This window comes from Hyperoodon ampullatus, assembly GCF_949752795.1.
Source record: "Hyperoodon ampullatus genome assembly, chromosome: 20".
Taxonomy (NCBI): Eukaryota; Metazoa; Chordata; class Mammalia; order Artiodactyla; family Ziphiidae; genus Hyperoodon; species Hyperoodon ampullatus.
This window is the reverse complement of record NC_136933.1, coordinates 27,946,337-27,974,198: the sequence shown is the minus strand read 5'-3', so window position 1 is coordinate 27,974,198 and position 27,862 is coordinate 27,946,337. Positions and strand designations below refer to the sequence as shown.

Genomic DNA, 27,862 nt, shown 5'->3' with positions numbered 1-27,862 from the left:
TCACCTTTTCAAGATGGATACCCAGCAGCCCCCAGAGGCTACCTGCACCTGTGTGTTTTCTCCAAAACTCCTCCTTCCAAAGTGTCGCATGTCTGCATGCTTCATGTTTTCCCTGGCCGGAAGTCCCTTCCAGCAGTCTGCTTGAAATAGAGCTAGAGCTAGAGAGAGAGATGGGTTTCCTTCTTTTAAGTCTCTTCCTTTGTTCAGACCTTCACAACTCCTTCTTACCCTCATAGTCTATCCACAAGCCTCTGCGTCAGCTAAGATGCTTTGTTGAAACTGTTTCCTCATCTGCTGTCTCCCAGACTGTGTGCCATCTCCAGGGCAGGAGCTAAGGCATCTTCATCTTTGCAGTCGGATCACTGATAACAACTTGGAATGTATTTGTGGGGGAAAGGAGGTGTGAAGTATATTGACATTATTTGTTAACAGCTTTATTGACGTATGATGTCTACTTTTGTCTTAAGTACTTGACAGTGTCTTTTTCAGTTACTCGTGATGGAGTCTTAAGTGATTTGTTTGAGCTCTTTCTCCTTTCATGATATAAACTCTGTATGCTGCGACTTTTCCTAACAGCATGATTATCAATGCATCCCACAACTTTGATATGTTGTTTTAACATGTTCGTCTAGTTCAAAGATTTCCTAATATCACTTTTGACTTATTTTTTTAACTATTGATTAGAAGTTGGTTGATAGTTTTGTTCAAGGCTTCTGTATGCTTAGTGATTTTCTGTCAATTAAGAGAGTAGTGTGGAAATCTCCAACTATAACTTGGTTTTATTCATTTCTCCTTGCAGTTCTATCAGTGTTTGCCTCATGTATTTTGAAGCTTTGTTGTCCGATACACAAATGTTTAGGATTGCTGTGTTCACCCTTTTAACATTGTGAGATAACCCTCTTTATCCTTGGTTATATTATATTGCATTAAAACTGTGTGATAGGGCTTCCCTGGTGGCGCAGTGGTTGAGAGTCCGCCTGCCGATGCAGAGAACGCGGGTTCGTGCCCTGGTCCGGGAAGATCCCACATGCCGCGGAGCGGCTGGGCCCGTGAGCCATGGCCGCTGAGCCTGCGCGTCCGGAGCCTGTGCTCCGCAACGGGAGAGGCCACAACAGTGAGAGGCCCACGTACCACAAAAAAAAACAAAAAACAAAAAACAAAACTGTGTGATGTTAGCATAGCAACTTAAGTGTTCTTTTGATTAATGTTAGTATTCTTTTGATTAATACTTCTCATTTTACTTTTGTTGCTTTGTGTCTTTAAAGTGTGTTTCTTGGCATCAGTGTATCACTGCCTTTTTTAAATCCAATCTAATCATCTCTGCCTTTCCCCCCCCACGTGTCTAGTTAACGTGTTTGGTCTTTACCTTCTTCAAGACATAGAATACAATTATTATAACCATTTTAATGCTGTTGTCTGCTAATTCAGCCATCTGTGTCAATTCTGGCTAATTTTTTATTCTTCTTTTTCCTCATTATGGATTTTATCGTCTTGCCTGTTGGCATGCTTGATTGGATACCAGATATCGTGAATCTTAATTTGGAGGGTGTTGGATATTTTTGTATTCCCCAGAAGATTTTTGGATGTAGTTAAAGTTCTTGGAACAGTTGGATCCTTACAGATACTGCTTTTTCAGGCTGCATGAGGAGTGAGTCAAGTTAGGAACCTCGGGTGAAAGTTTAAGTGGACGTTCACTCTCAGGCTGTGCCGGTGATGACCGTGCAGTTGAATAACCCAGGTAGTGAGAGCCCCTCAGATTCTCCATGCAAGGCCCCTCACTAGCCTCGCCCGACTCTGATCCGGTTGCTTGTAAGATTTCTGATACGTGACTCAGGCAGCATTCACTCTAGAGTGTGTTTTCCCCACTGCTGAGCTTAGAGCCTTCTTGGTACATTAACCTGTGTCCAGTGAAATGATGGAGGTTTTTGTTCCCACTGTTGGGAAAGGTATTCTTCTCAGCCCTGCAAGCATCCTGGGCCCTTTTGCTTCTAGTCCCTTGATAATTCTTTCACTAGCCTTGGGTCATTTCTTTCCATACATGCATTCGTAAGAACTCACCCCATATTCAAGAGGGGCCCTCTGTAGGTCTCTGGAGCCCTCTTCCTCCTGTGAAATTTAGCTTCTCTGACACCCCGGGGCTCTCATCTCTGTGTCAACTCAGGGGGACTGTCGGACTCAACCTGGGTTTCTATTCCCTGCACCTTTGGTCCCTAACTCTCTCCAAGAAATAAGCTAGAGAAATTTTAGGGATTCTCATTTTAATTCCCATTTCTCAAGGGTCGTGTTCCAACACGGACTGATGTCCAGTGCTTTGAGAGCCATTTTAAAAAAATAAATTTTGATTTTTTTTAAACTTCATTAAAGCAGGAAGGTAAATCCAATACCTGATACTCTAACTTAGCCCATAGAAGAAGTGTTATAGTGAGATTTTTTAAAATTTGAATTAATAAATGAACTGTGACTCAGAAAGAGTTTAGAATTGTTTTCTAGAATCACTTTAATTCAATTTTGTTAACCATCCCTAGTGGTATTTAGTGTAACATTTAACCTTTGGAGTGGGTCTTACTGTCCTTGTTATATGGATATCATGAAGCATTGTTTAGCACAGGGCACAGGTCATTTTGATCAGTTCCTGAGTGGTTGCTGGCTTCTTTGCTCTCATTAATCTGATATCTACCAGGGCTTGTGGTCACGTTTGTTTCAATGTCCTTTTCAATTTTTAGAAATACTCTTACCTCATCATTATATAAACATTGAGCAACTTGTAATCAACTGAACATCCATGTATTGAGTGTAAAGTTCACTTCTGAGAAGAAGAAAGATGGTCATAAAAATTGTATATCTGCTTATAAGTCATTAATGAAAGCATTGGGGATCTACCTTGTGGCGGAAGTATAGGTAAATTTACCTGAGAAAATTAACGTACGAGCAATTTTCTCTTCAGCAATTCAGTGATAATTGAAAAGTTCACCTGCTGTTATTTCTTGTTGCTGTGCTCCTTTTTGTACGTCAATCACTTACGCTTAATTGTCAGCCGTTGATTTTACCAGGCATCCATTCTTCCATGATCGCTTCTCAGCTGGACTCCTAGCTGTTTGGTCTTGATCTTAACTTTCTGGGCATTTTTCTATTTTGTTTAATCATTATTCCCTCCTCCCCCATTAACTTTGGGTATTCCAGAAGATTTACATCTGGGGTCCCAATTAGTTTTCTTTTTTCTTCCCTCCATCGTTAGTTACTCTGTAAATCAGGACACTTAGGAACTTTTCTGGTTGTCACCTGTTTTCTTGTAACTCTAGGGTACACCATGGAGATGGGGAACAGGCTTAGAAACAAAGAGCATACTCACGTTCACATCTGAAGCTACTAGTCTGCATCTGTGGCCATCATGGCCATATTCACACACCCTGTTTTCCTGGGTCACCATCATAAATTCTTCCTCTTGTTGCTGTTTCTTCCTCAGTAGTTAACTCTTGATTTGCCATTCAGTTCCTTGATCATAGATATACCGTCATTTATATCTGAATGGATGCCTGCGTTGTTTGGGGTGGTAAAGGTTCAGCTGCTCGTAGATCCAGGTTGGTGAGGTGAAAACAGCATCTCCCTTACACTTCAAGATATAAACCAATGAAAGGTCAACCCGAAAAATTAAAGTGTGAGACCAATTGGCTCATCTCAGGGGTCACCTGGCCATACATACTTTACACTCCCCAAAACTTGGGTCACACAGTCAAAATCATTTTCCAACAGACATTTTTGTGTTCTCACTTCTTATAAGATTATAATGTCTTACAACTGCCATTCAAAGTCTTTTGAAAATCCAGCCTCTAAGATTTCAAGTCCCTCTGCCAACTTGTCATTTTCTTGTGTTAACTTTGTTACACAGTCCCTCCTGACTCCTTTCTCCCATGCTGCAAATTTACCTGAGAGCTTGAAACTTATTTTTAAAAAGCCATGTAATCATGTTGCCTTCAGTTTTACCTGAGGAAACATCGTAACTCTCCCAAATCCTTATATTCCTTTTATTGTATCAAACAAAGCTCTATTGAGAACATGACAGATTTAATGGCATTTTATTATCTTTAGTTCTTTTGATGTTGACAACAGTTTCATAAGAAAGTTTATTGTAGTGCTGAAGGGCAGAAATGCTGGGCCCACCATGTGCAAATCCTATCACCAGTACTTGCCAGCTGTGTGGCCATGAGAAAGTTGCTTAACCTCTCTGTGCCACAGTTTCTTCCTCTCTAAAAGGGGGATAATAATGGGACTGACTTCATATATACTGTTAACATATATAAACCACTTGAAACAGTGTCTAGCTAATAGCACCTGCTATATAAGTGTTACTAATTATTATTACATTAAAGCACGAATAATGAAGTTGAATTAATATGGCTAAAAACTGGAATGTCTTTCTCCTTTGCTTCCCTTTTTAATGACGATGTTCTTATTTTAATGACTATGTTCTTATTTTAATGACAATATTGACTCTAGCAGACTCTTTCTAGTTCTATTGCTTCTGAAGTTGGTATATATCAGAACTGCTGCATACTTTTAAATTTGTGTGATTTCCGTAAAGTCCACATGGTGCTTTAGAACTGGGAAAATAAATTTGAAATTGCTAATATATATTGAGCACTTATTCTCTTCCATGGTCCCTGCTAACTGTTGAATCTGCGTTACCTCATACATGTGTCACAGCACGCCCTGTTGCTAGGTTTTATTTTTAGTTCCCTTTGTCAAGACATAGAGACTGAGATTTAAGTAATTTGTCCAACGTTATATGGTCTGTTTCTGGAGGAGAAACGCAAGTCTGTCTGATACTGATCCACGTAACCCACTGTGCCGGGTACTTTTCTATAGCCACTTGCCACTCCTACATCCTTCATTTAAAAACGATCTTTCTGTTTTAATTTGGCCAAACCTCACGACTTTCCACCTTGAAGTATACTTAAAACTCCTTAAACTTAAAACACTTCCTCTTTGAGTTCTTCTCATCCAGATCCTGTAACTTTTCAGGCATAATAGGTATTTACACAGCATATCTCCCGAAATGTTGTTCTTCACATGGAGAAAGAGACTTTGGAAGTGAATGGCATTCAATTTCTCCCCCGCCCCTAAGAAATCCTCCTTGCTCTTGTCACGTAACTGCTGTCTCTATATCTTCTTGTCCCACCAAACGGCCACGATTCAGAGAGTCAGGACAGAGAATACATGTCAGGTTTCAAGATTTGAAAATCTAGCTTTCAAAGCATTCCGGAAGATGAGTACAGTGGATTGTTCTAAGCCTTCCCAAAGGTTTCAGGGGGGAGTGGAGGTCAGTCTGTGGACAAACACATCATGCATCGTTGGTTTTATTTCCAGGGGTGTATGTCAGGTGGGTATTTGAGGTTTCATTTCCTTAAGCTGCAGTGAGACTCCTAGAAAGGCCAAGTGTAAACAAATAGTCTGACATTCACCCTCCGGGGAGCCAGCTTCCAAATGCACTTCCCTAACAAAATTTCACTGATTGTGCATATCCTGTTAAAAATGCCGCTCCTCTGATGAATTTCAGACTTCTGTCCGCCAGCCTTTTGTCCCATTTTATGATGAATATTAGTGACATATTTGAGTATCATGTTTCCACTTTTCTTCTGGAAAGGGATTTGACATGGCATCCATTTAATGATTGAAACAGTTGGGTCAAAGGTTTGATGTGATAGCCTAATTAAGTCATTGAATTGTGACCATTTGCACTTGCCAAAGCAGAAGTGTTATAGAGGGATTTTCAGTGAGCCTAATTGGAATGACAGCCTAGGTTTCAAGCCCTGGGTGTACAAACTTGGCTTCGTGGGATCTGATGGGTGGAAACCTGCCGTGAGAGGAAAGCAGTGTGCCCAGAGCTCCTTTCAACATTCTTTCACAGCCACAAGTGTCTGCACTGGGTGCCTGATTCCTATCACCCTAACAGGAATTTCTTGAAGCATCTATGAGAAAGAGTGCACATTGCTTCAAGGAATGATTAAAGCAAACTACATGTAGAGTCCAAGTCAATTCAATAGGTATTTACTAAATACTTAATGTGTCCTTATTGCTCTGGGAGCCACCAAGAGACCGTCACCACCTTCGGGGAAACTGGTTGAAAAGTTAGTTCAAATAAAAATGGCAGAAGGGACAATGGGGTTGAGTTTATTTTAAATTAGTCTTGTCCAGCCACTGGGTTTTCATGTCTTGGCATTTTTGTGTGTGTCCGAGTCGTAAATCTTTGTGTAGACCTATAATCATTTTTGTCCATTTTTCACAATTTAAGATATTTTGATAATGTCTTAATGAAATGGCTGATGCCTTTGTAATATTATGTGCGTGTTTGCATTTTCGTGTTTGTTTGCAACTAGAAGTAAATGTTTTAAATCATCCTCAGTTACTTCTATTCTCTTGCTGACATTGTTCACATTAACATTTTAGTATTTTTTTCCTAAATTATACGCTTGGTTGAAATCAAAATTTTCATTCTGGACAAGGAAGAAAAACACCAAAAGCATTCATATTCACATATCCCCCCCCAACCCCATCTCTTTTTCTCTCTCTGCTGATGATGGAAATTCAGCACATGTCTCACGTCTGTCTCTGATTATAAGGTCCCTGGCTCAGGCTGGCTGTTGGGCATCCCGGTTCATAAAATAAAATGATCCTCCAAGATAGAATTGAAGGTTTTCTACCTTAGGAAATCATAGACAGTTAAATTCCAGACAGTTAAAAATGTTTTTAAACAACATTTAAAAAAACAGATTTATTGCCTTAGGGATGGTGAATGTGGAATTAAAAACAGAATTTCTTTTTTATAAAAGACCCATAGATGATTATAGATTATACTGAATTATTTTCTATTATGTTATCAAACAGGTTTTTGTAGACTGTTTTCAGAAATTATTTTCTAAAAACTAGAACTGAGCAAACTGACTATATAGTGATTTCATAAACATGTCAGTAATATGAAACATCTAAATTGTAGTATTTGTTTTCTAAGTGTTTCTATATAGTTTAGTTCGTATGTATTTAATACGAAAATAAAATTAATCTTGGAAATCACTGACATTCCCTCCCTGTTCACTGGGAAACGTCTATTTATCTCTCTGCTTACAAACAAAGAAAAAAGAAAAAGTGCTCTGTATTAGACATGTATACCAAAATGTACCCTATACCAATGCAAAAAATTGGATACAGAAGGAGAATAATTTTGTTCATTTGGAAATACTTTTTATTGGAAAATCATTTCTTTTTTAAATGGTAGGATCCTTGGTTTATTTGAATTCTACATAATAGCAGCTAATTTACTGATGATATGCTAAATTTAAACCAGAAATATGGAGACAGTAGCCGACAATCATCAACTTCGTCTGTTCAACTTAATGGTGCCTCAATTAAGTTCAAAAGTACGTTCTATGAGTGTGAAATGGCATCGTGTCCATTAGGTTTCAAGGCAGTTGAATTAGGCAGAGAAGCCTATCACTATGAAAAGTGAGGAGGCCAAGAAAGACCAGAATCAAGGCTATCTCACTGAAATGCAAGTGAGACAGCACTTGCCTTGTCAAACCTGATACTTAAAACTTTCTTGTGAATCAGACACTCCAAACGCATAGAGCCTTACAGATGGCTTGGAATATAATAGTGGTACAATTTTTGTAAAAGTCTGATAGATTAGCAAGTGACATTTTTAATTTATTATTTAATTCAGTTGGTTTTTTTTGTTTGTTTGGGTTTTTTTGCGATATGCGGGCCTCTCACTGTTGCGGCCTCTTCCGTTGGGGAGCACGGGCTCCAGACGCACAGGCTCAGCGGCCATGGCTCACAGGCCCAGCCGCTCCGTGGCATGTGGGATCTTCCCGGACTGGGGCACGAACCCGTGTCCCCTGCATCGGCAGGCGGACTGTCAACCGCTGCGCCACCAGGGAAGCCCTAATTCAATTGTTTATCCATCAAACATTGATTGAACACTTATTACTGGTGTGTATCAGGCAGTGCTGGTCCTGGAGGAATAATATGGCATGGATATTCATTCATGCTGTATTTCTGTTATTTTTTCAGATATCTATATTCTGCTGTATTATCTGATTTCTAACTATGTGGGACTAGAATCTCATAATTAAAAAAATAATCTAGATGTCATTTAGAACACTGAATCTAAGCAGAACTGTATCTTCCCCTCTTAACAAAATCCACTTATTTATACTTTTTAAATATTTCTTTAAAAAAGTACTAAATTACAGATTTTACAAAACACAAATCCATTTCTCTGTTTAATTTTTCGACAAAATTAAGATAATTTTTGTCCTAGATTTGCTAACTTTAGTAGTTCAAAAGTGGTCCATGTCTTGTGATATAAATTGATCTCACTAGAAAATGTTCCTTTAACTTATATTTCTTTCTCCTCTTTTTTTCTCCCAATAGTTTTACCCAGCCACACATGTGGAAATCCTGGAGAAATACTGAAAGGAGTTCTCCACGGAACAAGATTCAACATAGGAGACAAGATCCGGTATAGCTGTCTCTCTGGCTACATCTTGGAAGGTCACGCCATCCTGACTTGCATCGTCAGCCCTGGGAATGGAGCATCCTGGGACTTCCCAGCCCCGTTTTGCAGAGGTAGGTGCTATACAGGGAGGGTGTGTGATGAGCTGACACCTGGACTAAGCAAATGGCTTTGGAATTGACATTGGAAAAGTTTCCACTTAACGAAAGCAAGACACATCACGCTGGGTCTTCCCACATCAGCTCATTCTGTTCCCTAAAGCAATATTGTACATTACCTAAGAAACCATAGCTGCACCCTGTGAAGTCAATAACAAATTTAGATATGTTCCTTAAACATCCAAATCCTTCTTCATCCTGTTTCTCAAACCTTGTGGACTTCTACATATTTTTATCACTTATTCTCATATCATTCTAAGATTTAATGCACACATTTATGGCCTCCTTGCTTCAAAGTTTCCTTTTTTATCTTTTTCTCATTAAAAATGGCAGATACCCCTTGATAATTAAATTATACCTTTGGAAGACTCTTTCAACACTCTCGGGCTTTGGAGATAGACCATGAAGGATTGCACTAGTGCAAGCGTTCCTCGTTATGATTTGTTGCAAGATTAGAATCAGTTTCCTGGAAGCCTTGTGATTTTTAGTCTTTTCTGTGACATTATTTAGGAAAGAGCATACTTTGACTCTTAGGTTTTGACTTTCCTAAGAAAAAACTCACTTTATGGTTTCAAATGTAAAAGTGTAACTTACATTTATTGAGGTCTTAATGTAATTCAGAAAATGTGCTAAGTGCTTTACCTGAATCATATCGCTGAATTCTCGCAAAACCCCACTGAAATAATAAATACTCACACTCATTTAACAGGTAAAGAAGCACAATTTTAATTTTCAAAAGGTTCCAAAAGATAGCATATGATGAGTTAAGACACAAACACATGTCTGAATTTTTTTTATTGAAGTATGGTTGATTTACAATATTGTGTTAGTTTCAGGTGTACAGCAAAGTGATTTGGTTATACCTATATATATGGATGTATCTGTATTCTTTTTTTAAATTATTTTCCATTATAGTTTATTACAAGAACCCATGTCCAACTTTTTATCCATGTATGTAACCAGGCAAATCCACAGCCTTAGCTTAAGTCCTCATATCAAAATGTGTTGTTTTCATCAGTCTGTTTATATTTTCGTCTGTGCTATTTAATGAATACTTTTCTATTTTTTTTGTTATCTCTGTTACGTGTTGCAGTCTCATGAGATCTTCCCAATGCTACTTATCTTAGTTATAGCATACTGCTGCTGCTGCTGCTACTACCACTATTAGTACAACTAGTATTACTACTAGTACTATTACTACTACTGCCATTATTACTACAGCTGGTAACTAGTACATATTGATTGCTTGTTATGAGCAGGCATTACTTTTTCATGTGTAATCTTCACAGTAGGTATTTTATTAAAGAAGTATTTTACACGTGAGGCATCTGAGGGTTAGATGGGAAACATAACTTGTTCAAGGTATTCCAGCTGGTAATTACCAGAGGTCAGATCCACCATCTTCAAATCATCCCTGTGTCCTAGAGAAATTCCTGCTATGGATATACTCTACCACACGCATCCATTAGTCCTCCTGAAATGCTCATTTTCTTGCATGTTCCTCAGGTCTATTATATCTCTCTCCTTTTTTTCCTTAGTGCTATTAATTATTTTACATCTTCTATTGTCAAAAGAGTGGTGTCCTCAAAATCCAGATTTCTGTGTCCCTTCCCTTGTCTTTTCACTGATTCCCTCAACTAAGTGATACTGTTTAAGGACGCTGTCACTTGGATATCCTAAATATATTCTTTTTTCCCTATTTCTGCCACTGTGTGTCTGATATTCACTCTGTGGCAACGTTGCAGTCACTCTCTCCATTTTGCCCTGCTTGCCCCGTTTATTCTGTCAGACTGTCTTTCACGTCACCCCTTTCCCACTCCAACTGTCCCGTTCCAGTTGTTTTTTTCTTCTCACCCAGACCAGCTTCAAGGTGGTGAAATGAGCGCCACATCCAGAATCTCAGCCTTCATCCTACACTCTCCTCCTTAGTCCCGCTCCCAACACACACGCCTTCATCATCACCTGTCCTCTCTCAGCCAGACCACTTCAGTGACTCAGCAAGAATTAAGTGCAAACCCTTGAAAACGCTGCCCCAGTGCTCCATCGCCTTGTCTGAACTGACTTGTCCCCTTTCATCTGTTAGTGTTCCCAGACACAGATGTTATGCTTTTGTCTCCACGCGATGCTTTGCTTGGTCTGACTTCCCAAAAGCCGACTGTGTGCGTCTCTCCCAAGTGCTGTGTTCCTCACACCAAGCTGTTAGCTTGGCATCCCCTCCACCGTGGGAGTATTGACACCAGAAATCAGCAAACTCTACAAAGCAGGGTTCTTCCCAGAGAGTTCCTTAACCAGCTCACCACTCCATACCTAAACCCAAACTTTCACTCATTTTTTCCTGTTACGAAGTTTTCCCTTGCATCTCCGTTAAAGCCATAAATCTTACTCAGTTCTCAAGTTCACACTTAAGCCCAAATTTTAGTCACTTTTTTTTTAAACCATTGCAACCCCTTTTTAAATTCTTTAAGAAAACACAAGTCCTTTTGTCTTGAGCATTTATTTTGTTGCTATTTTATATTTTAACCTTATGTCTTCAGCGTTTCCTCAACTAGTTTGTCACCCCCCAGGACGTAATTTACAGTCATAAAAACTGTGTGACTGTGTCCTTGCTTCTGCCTTAAAATTAGCCGAATCCATAGCTATTTACCCCTGATGCTGTACCTCATCCCCCATTCAAACATTTAATAGAGGAGTCGAAGTATGCTGGGCATCAAATGAGGAGTTATTATAAAGTGGAAAACGCAAAAGTAAACATTCACAGTAACTATGCCAGTTTCTGTTTTGTTCCTACCTCCCCAAGCATTTTCTTCTTAATTGAAGGGTCTTTACTAATTTCACAATTATAAAACTTACAAAGTCAAAGTTGATATAACAGTCAGCTTTCCTATGTTGTCACCAATTTATTAAATCCAAACCATATCAAGACGCTTTTATCATCATATTTAACTTTTCTTCTATATTATAGATTATTAAATGTATGCTTAAATTTTGCTTTTTTCAGTGCTTGGGATAGTAACATTTCCAAGGGCATTGACTTTGATATAATTATTTTATGTAACAGATTTGAAAGATACAGCACAGTTTGTCATTGATCTTGGATAACTGGATCATAAAGAAAAAAGTCGATAATCTAATTCTTATAAATGTGTAGATGTGGCATATCTAGAGGAGATAAATTAATTTCAGCGATGTGGACTTAGATCATTTTAAAAAATGAAATGAGTATATTTTCTGCTTCCCCAACATCCTAGTTATTTTGTTCCAGGAATTGCTTGAGGAGTCATCTTAAAGAGCTGCTAGCAGTAACACCACTGAATCTCTTTGCAATGACCTTTTCCTAGTGTTGAAAATTTTACTTTGTAACTCCAAGTGGCAGTATTTAACCTGAACAGTGACACTTAAATGTATCATTTCTAGAGTCACGTGGTGCTCTTTAAAGAAAAAGGATATAGCCATATATTTAATAAAGTCAGTGCATAATGAAGTGGGAGGTCAGCCAGATTTACTTAAAACGGATTCCCTTAAGCAGGAGACCGGCATCAAACTGACTTCTTTCAAGGATGAGAGTTCAGATTGTCTCCTTCTGGAGGTGTGTTTTTGTCTTCCTCGTTTATCCTTGAGTTTTCACCTGAATGTCTGTATCTTCCTTCATCTCCCTTCATTATTGCACATTGTTCTTATTGTCCCTTCCGATCTTTACAAAGATCTGTTTCTGTGTTTGCAAGTGTGGTGTGTATTTAGAGGGGAAACATAAAAGGGGAAAAGAAAAAAAAAACTAGATATATTCAATGACGTATGCTCCCAACTCAGAATTTAAATGCCTTCTTAATTTATGTTTCCCCTATTCTGTTATCGAATCACAAAGACTATAATGTCACGGTCCAGGAATTCTCATAAATAACTTTGAGCTCCAGGATAATAGAGGGCCATAGCATATGAAATCCAAAAGAGAAGGTATTCTCCTTGAATGGAAAATTCGCACGGTGGGTCCTTGTCACCAGATTTGCGATAAGATTGTCCGAGAAGGCAGAAAGGAAGTAGGTCAGGAGCTGCCTTTGGAAAACGCTCCTTCCTAAGAAACCTATCGTCTGCTGTGGAGAAATCCCCAGGGAGAAGTGGTCCTGTCCCCACATTAGTCCACCGTGAGGTGGGGAAGTGGTTCTGAAACCATCTCCCTTTGGTTCCTTCAGTGAGCATTTCCATCCACTCCAGCTCTCCAATTCTGGATCTCATTTTTGAAAGCATTAGTGTGATCTTACGTCAACTGTCTTATTCCATGGATATAATCACGTTGGAAATGTATATACGTTTGGGGACATGAGCTACCTCTGGTCCTGGAAAAGGCTAGGCTCCTTTACGCTCTGGAGAGATGATAGGATGGTTGCAGTAGGCATATGCCGCCTGAAATAAGCCAGCTCTAAGCAAACACTAGTCTCCTCAGCCGGAGATGCCTGCTGCTTCTTCCCCAAACATTACCTTCTGATAGGCCTTAATTCTTTCAATGATGGAGCACTTTGTGTTTGCAAAGTATGCTTCAGAAAGTAATTCTTAGCAGCTACTGCAGAGCTGAGATCCCTAAAGTCATAGCTCTGGACAGTCCCATTTACAGGCTGTCCTAAATAACTTACTTTTGTATATTCTACACTTCATAGATAGCCTGTATTAACATTATGTGCACGACTCATATGAACTACCATAGAAAGGCATCTAAAAATCATATGTATGCAATGCCAATTTGTAAATATGCTGAAACCCACAAATGTATGATCCTGTGTATACCTCAAATCACCTTGAGATGTATGCAGGGAAAGTAATAGTAGTCTTGTTTTGAAGATAAGGAAATAAAGCTTCAATTGTGTTGACGTATGTTGGTGTATGACTTGAACTTTGTGGCAAGACAGCTCTCCTTCTGATTTTATCATTCTACTGTTACTAAATTTGATTAAGTAGCATTTGTACATAATTTAAAAATTTAATAATACTGAAGGGATTATAGTGAAAAGGAACATCCTGTTGAAACACCCATACTCTTAGGCTATAGACATCTCAATAAAATTTAACATTTTTGTCATTATTATCTTATATATGCTTATACTGTTCCTTCTTGCTTTATCAAGTTAAAACTTTTTAAATTGATGTCTTGCAATGAGTGTTACTGTAATTTTATCACTCCATTCACAATGTCTTGTTTCTTCCAATTTAATTTAGATTTCTAAACATTATAAATCTGAATAATGCACTTGACTGTTTATACCTTATTTCTTTATTTATTTTTTATTTATTTATTTATTTTTTTGCGGTACGCGGGCCTCTCACCGCTGTGGCCTCTCCCGCTGCGGAGCACAGGCTCCGGACGCACAGGCCCAGTGGCCACGGCTCACGGGCCCAGCCGCTCCGTGGCATGTGGAATCTTCCCGGACCGGGGCACGAACCCGTGTCCCCTGTATCAGCAGGCGGACTCTCAACCACTGCGCCACCAGGGAAGCCCCATTTCTTTAATTTTTGACAGCATCTCTCGCCTGTCCACTGTATAAGGTGTGACTATCATTGCCTCTGCTCTTTCCAGTAAATGTTCTCTAATACTTTCCTTCCTCTATGTTCTCTCAGCTGTAATAGCACTTTTGCAGCATCAAAATTGTGAACATGTACGTTTTATTCTATGATTGTAATTTAAGTCCTTCTTAATTTGTCTGAAGGCTGGATAGCAAAACAACATTCGTGTTATTACAGCTGTGTACACATTGTTCCAACATCATCATCCCTGTGCCCCTCAAAGACAGTTCAAATCAGATGGGTGCTTTCTTAGCCTTAATTATTCATAATAATGCCACAATTACTTTATTTTTCCACATTTGGACCAAGACTTTCTTGTTCTGCTTGTTTAGTTAATGTAACATTAGCAGGCTCCAATGTTACTATTGTCAGCTCGTGTTAAACCCCAAATGAGTATTTCTGACTGGTGGTTGGTTTTGATTTAGCGGTGATTTGGGGACTTTCGTGTCTGGCTTTCAGTCAGGGTTGGCAGCTTTGTCTCCATCCATTGGCAGAGGGAGGAAAGAGCCTGGGGTTGTTATGGGCGGAGCTCCCACACATATATTGCACTGGTTAGACTCAGTCGTGTGGGCGTCCTTAACTGCAAGGAAAGCTCGGAAGAAAAGGAAGAAGAAAAAGCAGGTTTGGTAAATGGCTGGCCTATTGCCGTGACTGCCTTCTATTTGTCCTAAATTTTTGAATTATCTTTTCCCCTTGTTGATGTATAACTTATGTTTCATCCCAATAATCCAGATATCTTCTACTTTACACTTAATTTGAATTATTGCTGGGAATGAACTCTGTTCTTCTTCCTGAAGGTCACTGACTTATTTCTCTAACGTCAACCAGATTGCATTGTATTTTGCCTACACTTGTCTTCTGCGGTTCCTGAAGTCCTGGTCGTCACCACCCTCAGCATATTGTGCCTTCGTCCCCTTGTCTGTACCCCTTTTGCCCTCATTTCCCCAAATCCATCAGTTCCCTCTCCCTGTTCTCTCAGAGGGTCCAGCGCTGGCTTGTAGGTCTGTTATAAGGCAGTGTTCCTGACACTTCTTCACTGTCGCACTCAGCCTGTTCACTATTTTGTAAATCCTGTCTTCTTTTCTCTTTGTTTCATCTCAGATAGTTTCCTGAGAAAGGTTGCTTTGGGGGAAAACCCTTTGAGCTTTAGATGCCCTGTCTCCATCCGTACTGATAGACAGTCTAGCTGAGTATCAAATTATACATGGAAACCATTTCCTCCCAGAATTGTTAAAGCATCGTTTCATTATTTTAAGCATATTATTGGCTTCTGCTTGAAAAAAAATATTCCAAACTAGAAAAGTAATAAGTTTTCCAGGCATATGTCAAAAAAGAGAGAGAAAAAAAAACAGGTCTTTAAAAAAGCATCCACAAGTGAAACATTATTTGAGGGAAGATACTATATTCATAATCTTTTGGAGTAGAAGGATAACATACAGCATGCGGAAAAGCCAAAGGTGTTCAGAATGAGCTAGGTTGTAGCCCAGAGCATCCTTCTTCTGTGTGATGGAGCTGGTGGGGGCAGTGACCATCATCATTCAGGCAGGGGCTCGGGGCTGTTCAGCTGCCACATGCCTAACCAAGAAAAACTCCCAGTTCCTCAGTGTTTAGATTGGTGCCATTTGCTAGAAATATAGTGCAACCCACAAGTGGGAGCCAATTACATAATTAAAATTTCCTAATAACTACATTGATAAAGTAAAAAGAAACAGGTGCATTTAATTTTAATAATGCATAGTCCAGAGATGACCCAGCATAGTCCAAAGATGACCATTTCTACACCTAATCAGTATAAAATATTAATGAAGTCGTTTGCTCTTTTTCCCTAGTCTTTAAAACCTGACATGTATTTCAGAGTTAGATCATTTCTCAAGGTGAAATAGCCACATGTTCTCATTAGCTATGGATGCTAGTATCTACTATGTCAGACAGCTCAGACTTAACAAGCAGAAGAATTTTAGTTTTCTTTTTTTCTATCCACAACCATTGTTAATGTATGCAGAGTTCTGGTGCTGTGAGTACGTGTCACTTTCACTTATGATGTAGGGTTCAATATACAGTTGTAGTTTTATGATAAGGACTCATAAGAAAATGGGTCTGAAATATACACATCTATGCCATTCTCTGATTGGAATTCTCCCCTTTCACTTCTTGGCAAGTGCTGAAACAGATCTGAGCTGAATAGTATCAGAAAGGAGAAGCCTATTTTTACTATTACTTTTAAGCAAAAGATCACGGTGAGCTTAGCTCTCCAGCAATCCAAAAAGATTTCTCAAAAGGAATCTCATTTCAGATACTATCTTACTTTGGGAAGAAATGATACTGGGATCTAATGAATGAAGATTATGGGAAACTTTGAAGAAGAGGCTAATTAGCTAGTGGAGTTGGCAAAGAATTGAAAACAGCTTTGTGCATGTGTAGCTCCAGATGTATAAAAGAATAAAAATAAGAGTGATTCTGGGGAGAAAATAAACTAGATTCAACTCTGGGACCTAGCAGTTATGATCTATGTTCCTGTAAGGACATTGGATTCCTCTCTCACACTTCTTTTGCATCTGTAAACTACGACATATACTACAGTAAGATGTTCGTACAGCAACCTAGCTACAGAGACCACATACCCAATTTCTACACAGTATCATCAATAGAAAAGCACATGTTTTGAAAAGATGATATTCTCAGTGTTAGTATGAGGATTAAGTGAAATGACATATGCAAAACATCCTGCAAAGTCTTTAACACATAAAGAAGGTGAATAAAGCACAGGTGATATAGCATGATGTTTATGGGCTGTGCAGTGTTATTTTCTCTCTCTGTTGTCAATTTTCCTACCTGTGTAACAGTACCTATTTCACAGGTCTGTTGTAAAGATTAAATGAGATAATCCAGATAAAATCCTTAACAGAGAACTCGACACAGTGACGTTCTGTATTTATTAGCTGTTATAATTACTCTTTCTATCTTCTCCCTGCTCCAGTTTTGAAAGCAAATTCAGATTTCAGATTTAAGTGATTGGAGACAAATGGCAAAAAAATTGGAAAGTAAATTCGTATAGATTATAGGATCTCAGTGCTAGTAGCTCTTAAACAAATGGCTTTTCTGCATTACTGAAATTCTTTGGGGGAAAAAACAAAACAAAACAAAAAAACTACCAGGCTGATTTAAGAAGAGAAACTGAATGAATGGAGACTCAGACAAAGAGCCAGTTAAGTGCCTACTAAAGGGTGAGTCCGTGTCAGGACAGGTCATTGTGTTTTTTGTGTCACTACTTGGACTGCAATAACACATACACAGCGTGCGTGTAGATACACATATGCATATAAATAGCCTGACAGTATGGAAAATGTAGATTTGGCAATAGTCAGATGGAGATTATTTCTAGATTCCTTTTCCTTAAGGGACTAATCAATCACCCTTTTTCTTAAGGGATTAATCAATCAAATTCAACGTATTTTTAATAAGGCACACATGGAAGAGCATCTGTTATCTAATGATAGACATTTCAGCTTGGTCACTCTAATTGTAGATTTTTAAGAAAAAGATGGGACGATAATAACAGTTAAACCTGTAGCAATGACCAAATGTCAGACATCATTTACATGCTTTACAAATATTCTTGTGTTTAACTTTCACAATAACCCCGCAAGTTTTGTATTATCATTGATCCTGTTTTTCAGTCCGAGAGACTCGGGCACAGAGACGTGAGGTGACTTTTCTGAGGTCACACAGTAGTGAACGGGAGAGTTGGAATCTGGGCCTGAATCTTATGCCATTGGGCACTGCAATGCCCTCGTTCCCTTTTAATTTATGAGAATAAAAAAAATAGGTTCCTTTAAAGAAGGAACTTACATTTTCATTGGGGAACAAATATTTGAAGCTGGATTAGACAAACAAACATTTTCTTCTTGAGGGATTGGTGCTTGAGCCCTGAGGAATCTGGGAAGGGGCGGAGAGAACACAGCTTGTCTAGGGATGTCCTGCTTCTGGGGATGAAGCGTGTGCCTTGGTTTTCTCCGGGGGAGATGGAAGTTGGTGGTCTCCAGCATGCTCCCGTTTCTCCACCTGCTCCTTGGGCAATGCAGGAGAAGGTGTCTGGCAGACCTGCAGGCCCTTCAGAGATTACGAGCCTAAAAAGAGAAATATAAGGGCAGTAAGATGCCGGCAGGGAAGAGTGACTGCCAATCTCAGTATTTTCTACAGAAGCCTGTGGTTCAAAGCAAGCGCCAGCTAAAACTGTTTTCTATGGGCTTGTTGGGAGCTACCACCACCAACAGCCTCAGGGCTTTCAGATGAAAAACATGATGTATAAACCCAGCTCAAGAGAGCCTTAAGCCCAAAGAGAGCCGTTTGGCAGTAGGATCTTTCTCATTTTATTTTAAAGGCTAACATATGACTTGCTGCAGCTGTTTCTTTGTAGAGTAAGTCAATCTTGGAGCACAGGAAGCAAGCAGGGATCCATCTTCCCGAGTCAGATGGTCTTCCTTCTCTGGGGAAGGCTTCTCTTTGCATGAAGTTGGTCCTCTTTCCTCTTTCTCTGTCGCAACCCTAAATCCTTCCCTACTGCCCATTTGTCCTCACAGGGATTCTCATCTGGAGGCAGAAAGGTGAGGCCTGAAGGGTGCTGCTGGCATCTGGGCTCCGTGAACCTGCAGGGTACTGGTTCCAGGCAGAGTGGTGTTAGGAGGCCCTTGAGACCAGATAGAAGCTACCTGAGACGTGGTTGGCCAGTAAGCCTTCCCTCCTTATTTTCCATTTTTGGCCAACAGAATCTTTTTCAGCCACTATGAATTACTAAAGAAGGAAAGCCAGGAGGAAGTAGAAACAGCATGGCTAAGCATTTTATTTAGACCAGATCTCTGCGGCAGGTGCTGTGTTATAAACTTGGCATACATTCGTTTATGTTATCTTGTCTAAAAGTGTTCAAGGTTAATATAGATACTGAGAGTTTGCAGATGAGGGGTCTAACTCCCTGAGGTGTGAGGGATCCTGTCCAAGGCTGCAGACACAGGAGGCAGTAAAGGCCGTTCTCACTTTGTGCCTTCTGCTTGGCGTGGTTAAGGAGAGGTGTTTTTGTTTTTTCCTTTTGTTCTATTGAGAGGCATGATCTGCAAACCACTGAAAAATAACCATAAGTGAGTTATGATCAGGGACTAAAACTGCTTACTCACCAAGACTCTAACCCTGTTTCTCTCTGTCTCAACAAAAGCATTTAAGATAAATATTTACCTAAAAGTGTCAAAACACAGTGTCACTATTACCTGAGCATTGTAAAGAGTGTAGGATACGGCAGCTGTTTTGCTTTTTTTAAAGAGTTGATGGATTTTATGCATTTCAGGACAGTCGTATTTCCTTGGCAGGATGACTGAGAGTTAGCATGCAAAGATGCCACCAAGTAAAGTACCAGGAGCAGTCTCGGCAATACCTTTAATAAAACATGCTAAACAAGGGATGTCAATGTTTCACTTGGAACTGCCTAAAGCTGCAAATTCCTTTAATTGATAAGCCTTACATAATGTGACTGGAAATGACAATATGGCACTTGCCAGCGCTTGATGAGATGTCACTCAGGGTGTTTAATTGCAGACATTCTGCCACTAGTGATGATGGGGAAGACAAATACTGGGAGAGCATGTAGCTGGAGGGGAGGAGAAGGGAGGGAAGGCATGCTTTTTGTGGGTACCGATCAGTTCTGTGATATTTAAAACACAGCTGGGTTTTTATCAGTTATGTCACAGAGGTAACATTGTAAAATGAATCTTAGATGATCTTTCTTGTCAGGACCAAGCATTGCAAAGTAAGACTGAATGAGGTAGTCTTCATATAAGAAACTCAGATCTAAATAAAGTTTGAATGGCTTTAGACAATTTAGTTTTCAGCACTTTTGTTGCATACTGTGTAATAACGAACTCTAAGTCTTACCAAAATTGAAAAAAAATATCGAAAACATATGTCAACATTATTATAGTAAATCTGGTCTACATGGTTTGCATTTTACTATGATACAAGGCTTTCTGATAAGCACTCTTTTTAAATATATATTATCTCATTAAATACAATCTTGGAACTGGTTTAAAGCATAGTCATAAGTGCCTGTATACAAATCACTTTGTGGATCAGTTTACAGTATTTTTCCATGATTTGTTTTTCCATGTAAGTACCATATTAGGTTGCAGGGCTGAAGTTGTCTAGTGCCCAAAAAAACACATGTCCAATTAAATGCCATTCATTGTGACAGGCAGTGATGGAAGCGTTTAATAGCGAGGACTTGGACATTCAAGGTCTTGGTCATTCAAGGTCATTTCTTACTTACTAGCTCAGCATCATGGGCAAGCTGTCTGCAAAACCTCTGGTTCTGAATCTGTTGAATCGGATTAATGCTACTTTTTTTTTTTTAATAATTGAAGTATAGTTGATTGACAATGTTGTGTTACTTTCAAGTGCAGAGCAAAGTGATTCAGTTTGGATTATATATATATATTATATAGCTGGATTAAAACTACTTTTAATTTCATGGGACTGGTAAAGTTTAAATGAGATGCTTGAAGTACTTAATACCAATAATAGCTATTATTATTGAAATCATTATCATTGAAAAGCTAGAATGGAACAAAAATGGAGACTGAAGGAGGCCAATTCATCCTCTGAAAAGCTCTTAGAGACTAAAGTCATAGAGCATAGTGCATTGTTTTCTCTTTTTAAGATTGGTATTAAGTCATAAACATTTCAGTTTTAACAGACAGCATTTTCTTCTCAATATCCTCAATATTATACAAAGTAATAGTTCTTTCTCTCCCCATAATTGAACATAATGAGTGTTTCCAGTGTTTGCTTCTACACATAATGCTATAATTAGTGTCTCTGTACATATAACATTGCTTTTGTTTCTTCTGTTTGATCATTTCCTAAGGATAGAATACTCAATGTTATTTATGCTTTGCAAATTTGCTGAACAAATTTCCATGCCGCAAGTATTTTCACTACAATTAGTGAAAATAATTGTTTTAATGTTTGATGTTACTTGGTTTTGATGTTAGTATTTCCTTTTAATTTGCTGAGAATTTACTAGCATTAAAATGATGCCCCAAAGTTGCTTTTTTTTTTTTTTTATTGCCAGTAGAATATATCTGCTGCCTATTTGTGTTTGTTCATTTGTTCTTTCAAGAAACGTTTATCCAGGAGAGACGAGATGTCAGATACATTTAACAGTCAGGTCACTAGACTTTTTCTGTCAAGGGCCAGATAGCAAATATTTTATGTGTTTCAAGCCATATGGTCTCTGTTTCCGCTACTGTAGTCAGTCATTTTAGAGCAAGAGTCTCCATAGATGCTACCTAAACAGATAGGCGTGGCTGTTTCCAGTAAAACTCTATTTACAATAACAGATACTGGGCTGTATGTAGCCCACAGACTGTAGTTTGCTTACATTAGTTCTTTGCTGGGGCTACAAAGTGAACAAAACAAGAAAAATGCCAACTGCCATGAGAATATCTTAATGGGTAGAGGTAGACCACATAAATTGAAAAAAAATGAGTAAAAACAAATTAATATGTCACATATCCAATCGTAGTATGTGTTCACAGATGCTCTCACTAAGACAGTGACAGTTGATTGAGCTGTGGTGACCAGTTGCTTGGTTTGCCCTGGACTGTCCTGGTTTTAGCACCGGCAGCCCCATGTCCTGGGAAACCACTACCTTTGGCCAAATCAGCATTATTTGGACCCCTCGGAGAGGTGAGAGATTAAACTGTATGAGAATGTCAAGAGCATGGTCCAGATCAAGGAAACAGCCAGGGTTTTGATCCTGAGTGACCCCAGGGTGAGTGGAGAATAATGCAGCAGCCAGTATGGTAAAGCAGACTGGACAGTGGTGTGGATCTGGGAGAAACGGTCAGAGAAGATGGGCGTTGAAAGATCCTGGGAGCCCCGTGGACCATCATACAGACTTTAGCTTCTATTCTGAGCAACATGGGAAGACACAGGAGGGTTTTGACAAGAGAAGTGGCATCATCTCATTTTGAACGTAAGAGCCTTACGCTGGCTGCTCTGTTGAGCAAAGAATATACGGTGGGAAGGGCTGAGTGGGAAAACCTGTTAGGAAGCCACTGCAGTCTTCAAGGTGAGGGATGATGTCACGTTGAGAGACAGGAGGAGCAGGGAAGGCTGCAAAATGCATTTGGGTTAAGAATACAGCTTAGAAGGGTCAACTTTTCCGAGAGACTTCTCTGAAGACCTACTGGATAGTAGATTCCCTCCCGCCTCTGACCCAGGGCATTCTTTATCCTATCATTCTTATTCTTTATCATTGCATTTAAAAAAAAAAACCTATAGACTTCATTTTTTCGAGCAGTTTTAAGATTGCAGAAAACTTGAGCAGGAACTAGAGAGCGTTCCTATATGCTAATTCCTCTGCCCCCTGCGCAGTCTCTCCTATTCTTAATATCTTACATTAGTGTGGTACCTTTGTTACAACTGATGAAATGATATCGATACACTGTGACAAATGCACAATGCCATATATCCACCATTACAGTATCATGTAGAATGGCTTCACTGCCCTTAAAATCCTCTGTGTTCCACCTGTTCATCTCTCCCTCCACCAGAAACCCTGGTAACCCCTGATCTTTTTACCATCTCTATAGTTTTACCTTTTCAGAATGTCATATAGTTGAAGCCATACAGTATGTAGCCTTTTCAGATTGGCTTCTTTCTCTTCGCAATATGCATTTAAGGCTATTCCATGTCTTTTTGTAGTTTGGTAGTTCAATTCCTTAGTTTCCTGAATAATATCCCATTATATAAATGCAACAGAGTTTGTTTAGCCATTAATCTATTGAAGGACATCTTGGTTGCTTCCAAGCTTTAGCAATTATGAATAAAGCTGCTATAAAAACAAAACAAACAAATAGACAAAAAAGAATACAGTTTAAAGAAAGAGCCAGTAGAATTTTACGATGCAGTGGTTACAGGATATGAGAGAAATAGGAGAGTCATGGATGACACCATTTTTATCTAAGCCACTGGAAGAATGGGGTTCCCATTTACGGAAAGGGAGAAAGCTAGGGAATTTCAGATTTGGAAAAGGAAAGGTCAAGAATATGATTTGGGGGTTAGTAAGTCTGGAATGCTATTTAGACAGCCATATGGATATGCCAGGTTGGCAGGTGGATACAAAAAACTGAAATTCAAGAGAGATCTGAAATTGAACTACAAATTTGAGCACTGTCAACATATGTACCGTATTTACATCCACATAACTGAAGCTAGGTGAGATCACCCAGGTAGTAAATGCAGTTAGGAAGAAGAGAGGTCCAAATACTGGGCACTACACTAGGATTGGGAGATGGAATCAAAATAATGAGGCGATTGAGAAGAAATGGTCAATAAGATTAGAGGCATCCATGTGTGTAGTATATAAAGTAGTAGTGAATAAAAGCATATGTACACATTGTACTAGTGTCATTTTTTTAAGTTTTGTTGCTATACTATACCTTTGTATGATGTAGTCATTGGTGGAAAATGGAAGACGGGTACACAGAATCACCCTGGACTATTTTTGCAACTTCTTATGAATTTGCAATTATTTCAAGATAAAAGAAAGTTTTAAAAGTATATTGAGAAAAGTCCTTCAAGGAGGAGGAGATGGATAACTGTGGGATGTTGTTGAGTTCTTGTATAAGATAAGAACTGAGAACTGACCATTGGATTTGTTGCTGTGGCTGACGGGAGAAGAGCAGTTCTTGTGGACCAGTGAGGACAACGTCCTGACTCAAGTGGGTTCAGCAGAGGATGGGAAGAAATTAAAGATGGCAGTTATATACATGTCTTGAGATGTGTGGCTGGGAAAGGGATTTTTATAAACAAAGTTAAAGGTAGATATGGAGTCTGGAAAACAGATGTGGAATCAAAAGATAGTTGCTTTTTTTTTTTTTTCCGATACGCGGGCCTCTCACTGTTGTGGCCTCTCCCGTTGCGGAGCACAGGCTCCGGAGGCGCAGGCTCAGCGGCCATGGCTCACGGGCCCAACTGCTCCGCGGCATGTGGGATCCTCCTGGACCGGGGCACGAACCCGCGTCCCCTGCATCAGCAGGCGGACTCCCAACCACTGCGCCACCAGGGAAGCCCGATAGTTGCTTTTTAAAAAACGTTTTTGAATGGGGAAAATTATAACATGTTTGTATGCTGAGAGCAGTTCTCCAATAAAAAGGGTAAATGATCATTTGGGGGGAGGTTTGGCTTAGAAACTTATTCAGGGATGAAAGCAAGAGCACAAGCAGCATTAACCCTATAGGTTAAGAACGTTTACCATTCATATAGGAAGGACATTTTATGAGCAGAAAAGCAGATACGTGATCAAATATGGTGTCGATAGATTGTAAAATTTCTCTTTTGATTGCTTCTATTTTCTTAGGGAAATAAGAAACAAAAGCACCATGTAGTATTAAGGATGTAGGAGATGCTGGCAGGTGGATGAGGAAGAGGGTACAAAAATGGTCATTCCCCCCGAAAGAGGACTGAATGGACGAAGGGAACAAAGTAGGAATGTCATCATTGAAAGCTAACTTGGATGGGGTCCTTAATTTAAAGTTAGACCCATCAGTGTATTTCTGTTTTGGGTTTTTCTCCAGCCATGTTTACCATGGGAGAAAATGTGGATTTGCCCTGATCTGAGTCTAAGGTGTTGACAGTAGAGTTATGGCAGACCCAAGGGAGTGACTGAAATGATGGCCACGAAATCTGAGGATGGCAAGGGGAGAAATGGGGACATGAGGGGCCTGAGGGGAAGGAAGTGAAAAACTGTCAAGATCAGGGAACTGTAGGTCTATCGGTGTCAAAGAATTATTGAAGTTAAGGTATTTGAGGCAGTGACCTGGAAATATAGAAAGTGGAGGTCTGAGAATGGGACACCCCACATTCCATATCTGGAAAATGATCGTTTATTGGTATTGAGAAGATGAAGGGTGATGGTGGGAATGAATGTGTGGGGTTAGGTTTTTGGAAGAGGGGCCGAATGAACTGAGAGGCCAATATTCAGAAGGTGATCTAACTCGATACCAAAATCAGCAAGAATCAAGACAAATGTAGAGCTGGAGAAACTGATACCAGAAGTAAAAATCTGCAAGGACTAATGGGGCTGCCCAAGGGATGTTGTAGATGACTCCAGGGAAGAAGGTATTGGATTCTGAGGACGAGAGACTCCACGCTGGGGAAAGAACAAAAGTGGTCCAGAAGTCGTAATGAGATGCGTGTTGGTGGGCATGTAGTCCAGCTCTAGGGACAGTGGTACTTGGGCTACGGATGCTGAACATTGACCCTGGGGAGGATTTCATGATGCAACATTCTCAGAAGACAGCCGGCTTCCATGAGAAAGAAGTGAGGGGATACCTCAGAAGTGGCTGAGACGCAGGAAGTTTTGCTGATAGTTGACCTTGAGCTTCAGAAGACCTAGCAGAAGGGTTTTAAGAGCTTGGGAGAGGTAGGGGTCAGACACGTGAGCTTTGTAGATCTTTGAGCGAATGAGGGTCTGAGGGGATGAAGGGTGACCTAGGAGACCAGCGTTTCTTCCAGTGTCTTCAGTACCTAAGGATGAAGGATGTAAGAGGTTAATCTCCTGATGGTCTCAGGTGTAACATAGGTGGTGGTGAGGCTACAAGAACAGTAGCAAAAGATCTGGGCCCTCTTTCATTCCAGCCCCTGGAGGAGTGGAAACCTGGGAAAGGAGGCTGCCTCCTGGTGACTTTACTCTGTGTGACTCTCCCCTCCTTCTGAAGCAGCTGCTAAACTCCTGGTGAAAACAGTTTTACTCAAAGCAGTGATAAAATGGTCAAAATAATTAAACTATCATTGAGTGATCACTGCATGCCAAATTGGAGAAAATAATAATAGCTATTTTTACGGAGTCGTTAGTGTTTGCCTGCATATTGTTCTGAGCACTTTACAGCTATTGATCTATTTAACCTTCACAGCCACCCTGTGAATAGATGCCATTATTATCTTCATTTATAAATAACCAAACTGAGGCCCAGAGAACTTGTGACACAAAAGTGGGAAAACCTGGATTCAAACCAAGACAGTTTGACTTGTAGGTACCCATATTCTACACAGCCCTAGGGAAGGTATATTAGAGAATATTGCCTAGTATTAGACATTGAACATTATAAATGTGTGTGCATTTCTTTTTTCTTTCCTGGATGTTTTTCATACAATTTTTAAAATTGAGAAGAAACTATACAACCCATTGTATACCCTGCATTTTATAAATTCAATATTCTAGGTCAGGAATTTGTTGAAGCAGTGTTACAAATGCTCGGTAAACACTGCATGGTTTGGTTTGGGTGCAACATACTTTATTTAATGATTTATCTGTTGTTAAACATTTAGTTGGTTTCAGTTTTTCTTTATGATAAGTATGGCAAAGTATGTCTCTAAATAATGTTTTATTCTGTATTTTGAATCATGCCCTTAAGATACATTCCTAGCAGCATTTATACCCAGGCAACGCTTATAATAATTTTACAGTTTAGGATGAAATTTTTTTTAAGTTTTGAAATTCCTTAGGGGAAATAGTGCACTCTGATTTCTGCTTACAGTTAGAATTATTTTCCCCACTTACAGAAATCAGTAGGTTCAAACACATCTTTTATTAAAGACCTTATCTGCTTCTTGGATTAACTTGATGGCATTCAAACTCCTTTAAGCTGTAGAATGTTTTTTTTTCCCAAATGCAAGATTTTTCGAAAATTCAATATAGAACACGGATTTAAAGAAATAATTGCTCTGATAGACATTTGGTGTGGGAACAAAGCCCAACCACTTGACTTTATTTGCTGCTTGTAACCTGTGACTCCTACATGTGGATGTCCTAGGAGCACAGTTTTTAAAATATAGAGTGAAGTGACTCAATATTATATGCATCATTTTATTAAGAAGTATTTTGTGTGCTAATTTTTACAGTCAAGTATTTACCTGGCAGTTTCGAACCTATCTTCATTTTCTTTCTGCATAATGTGTAAAAAAAGGTATATGGGGGGAGATGATGGAATTCTAAATAGCATTTACTTAATTAGGTTCCCCCCAGTTTTTCAGCTTCCAGACAAAAAATTGCTCTGGATATAGTAAAATTAATGTTCAAGTAAAATTTTTGATACATTTGTACTGCTGTGAACATCCAGGGATAAAAGAAGCTTACATTATGTTCATATAACTATGTTATCTAAATATTGGCCAGAATTATTTAGTTTATTTTAATGGTTACTTATTTTTTTAATACATTTTACTTTTTATATGTGGTTTTTAAGTTTACATCAGACGTTTACGGAGCTTGAAATAATTCTTCAGTTTCCAGGAAGATTGTTCATAATCTCCCTTTCTTTATGTTTTGCTTTGATTATTTTGCTTTCTCTGCCTGCCTTGGCTTTAATTCTTCTTGAAATTTCCCCACTGCTCTGCTGAGAATAAAAATAATATTTCTGGACTTGTGGCTTAGCTACTTGATGAAAACAAACAAAGCAAAACAAGCAGTCAACTAAACCCCTCCTGGACTGCTACCATGATGAAACTTTCTTCTTGGCAATTAATTTTTGTCTGAAATACCTCTCTACTTAGAGGCTTTGTGTTGTTTTTAGTAGAGTATTATTTTTTTTTAACT

The 27,862-nt window shown here is 39.2% G+C and overlaps 1 protein-coding gene across 1 annotated transcript in view; it reads left to right on the top strand.

The window, feature by feature from the left end:
* Positions 1–27,862, top strand: part of CSMD1 (CUB and Sushi multiple domains 1) — a gene marked incomplete at its 3' end in the record, with an annotated part of 1,679,169 nt that overhangs the window by 851,976 nt on the left and 799,331 nt on the right. The window contains exon 4 of the mRNA XM_079726547.1: positions 8,428–8,622. Within this exon, the coding sequence (XP_079582673.1) occupies positions 8,428–8,622 (195 nt within the window). The remainder of the gene's footprint in view (positions 1–8,427; positions 8,623–27,862) is intronic.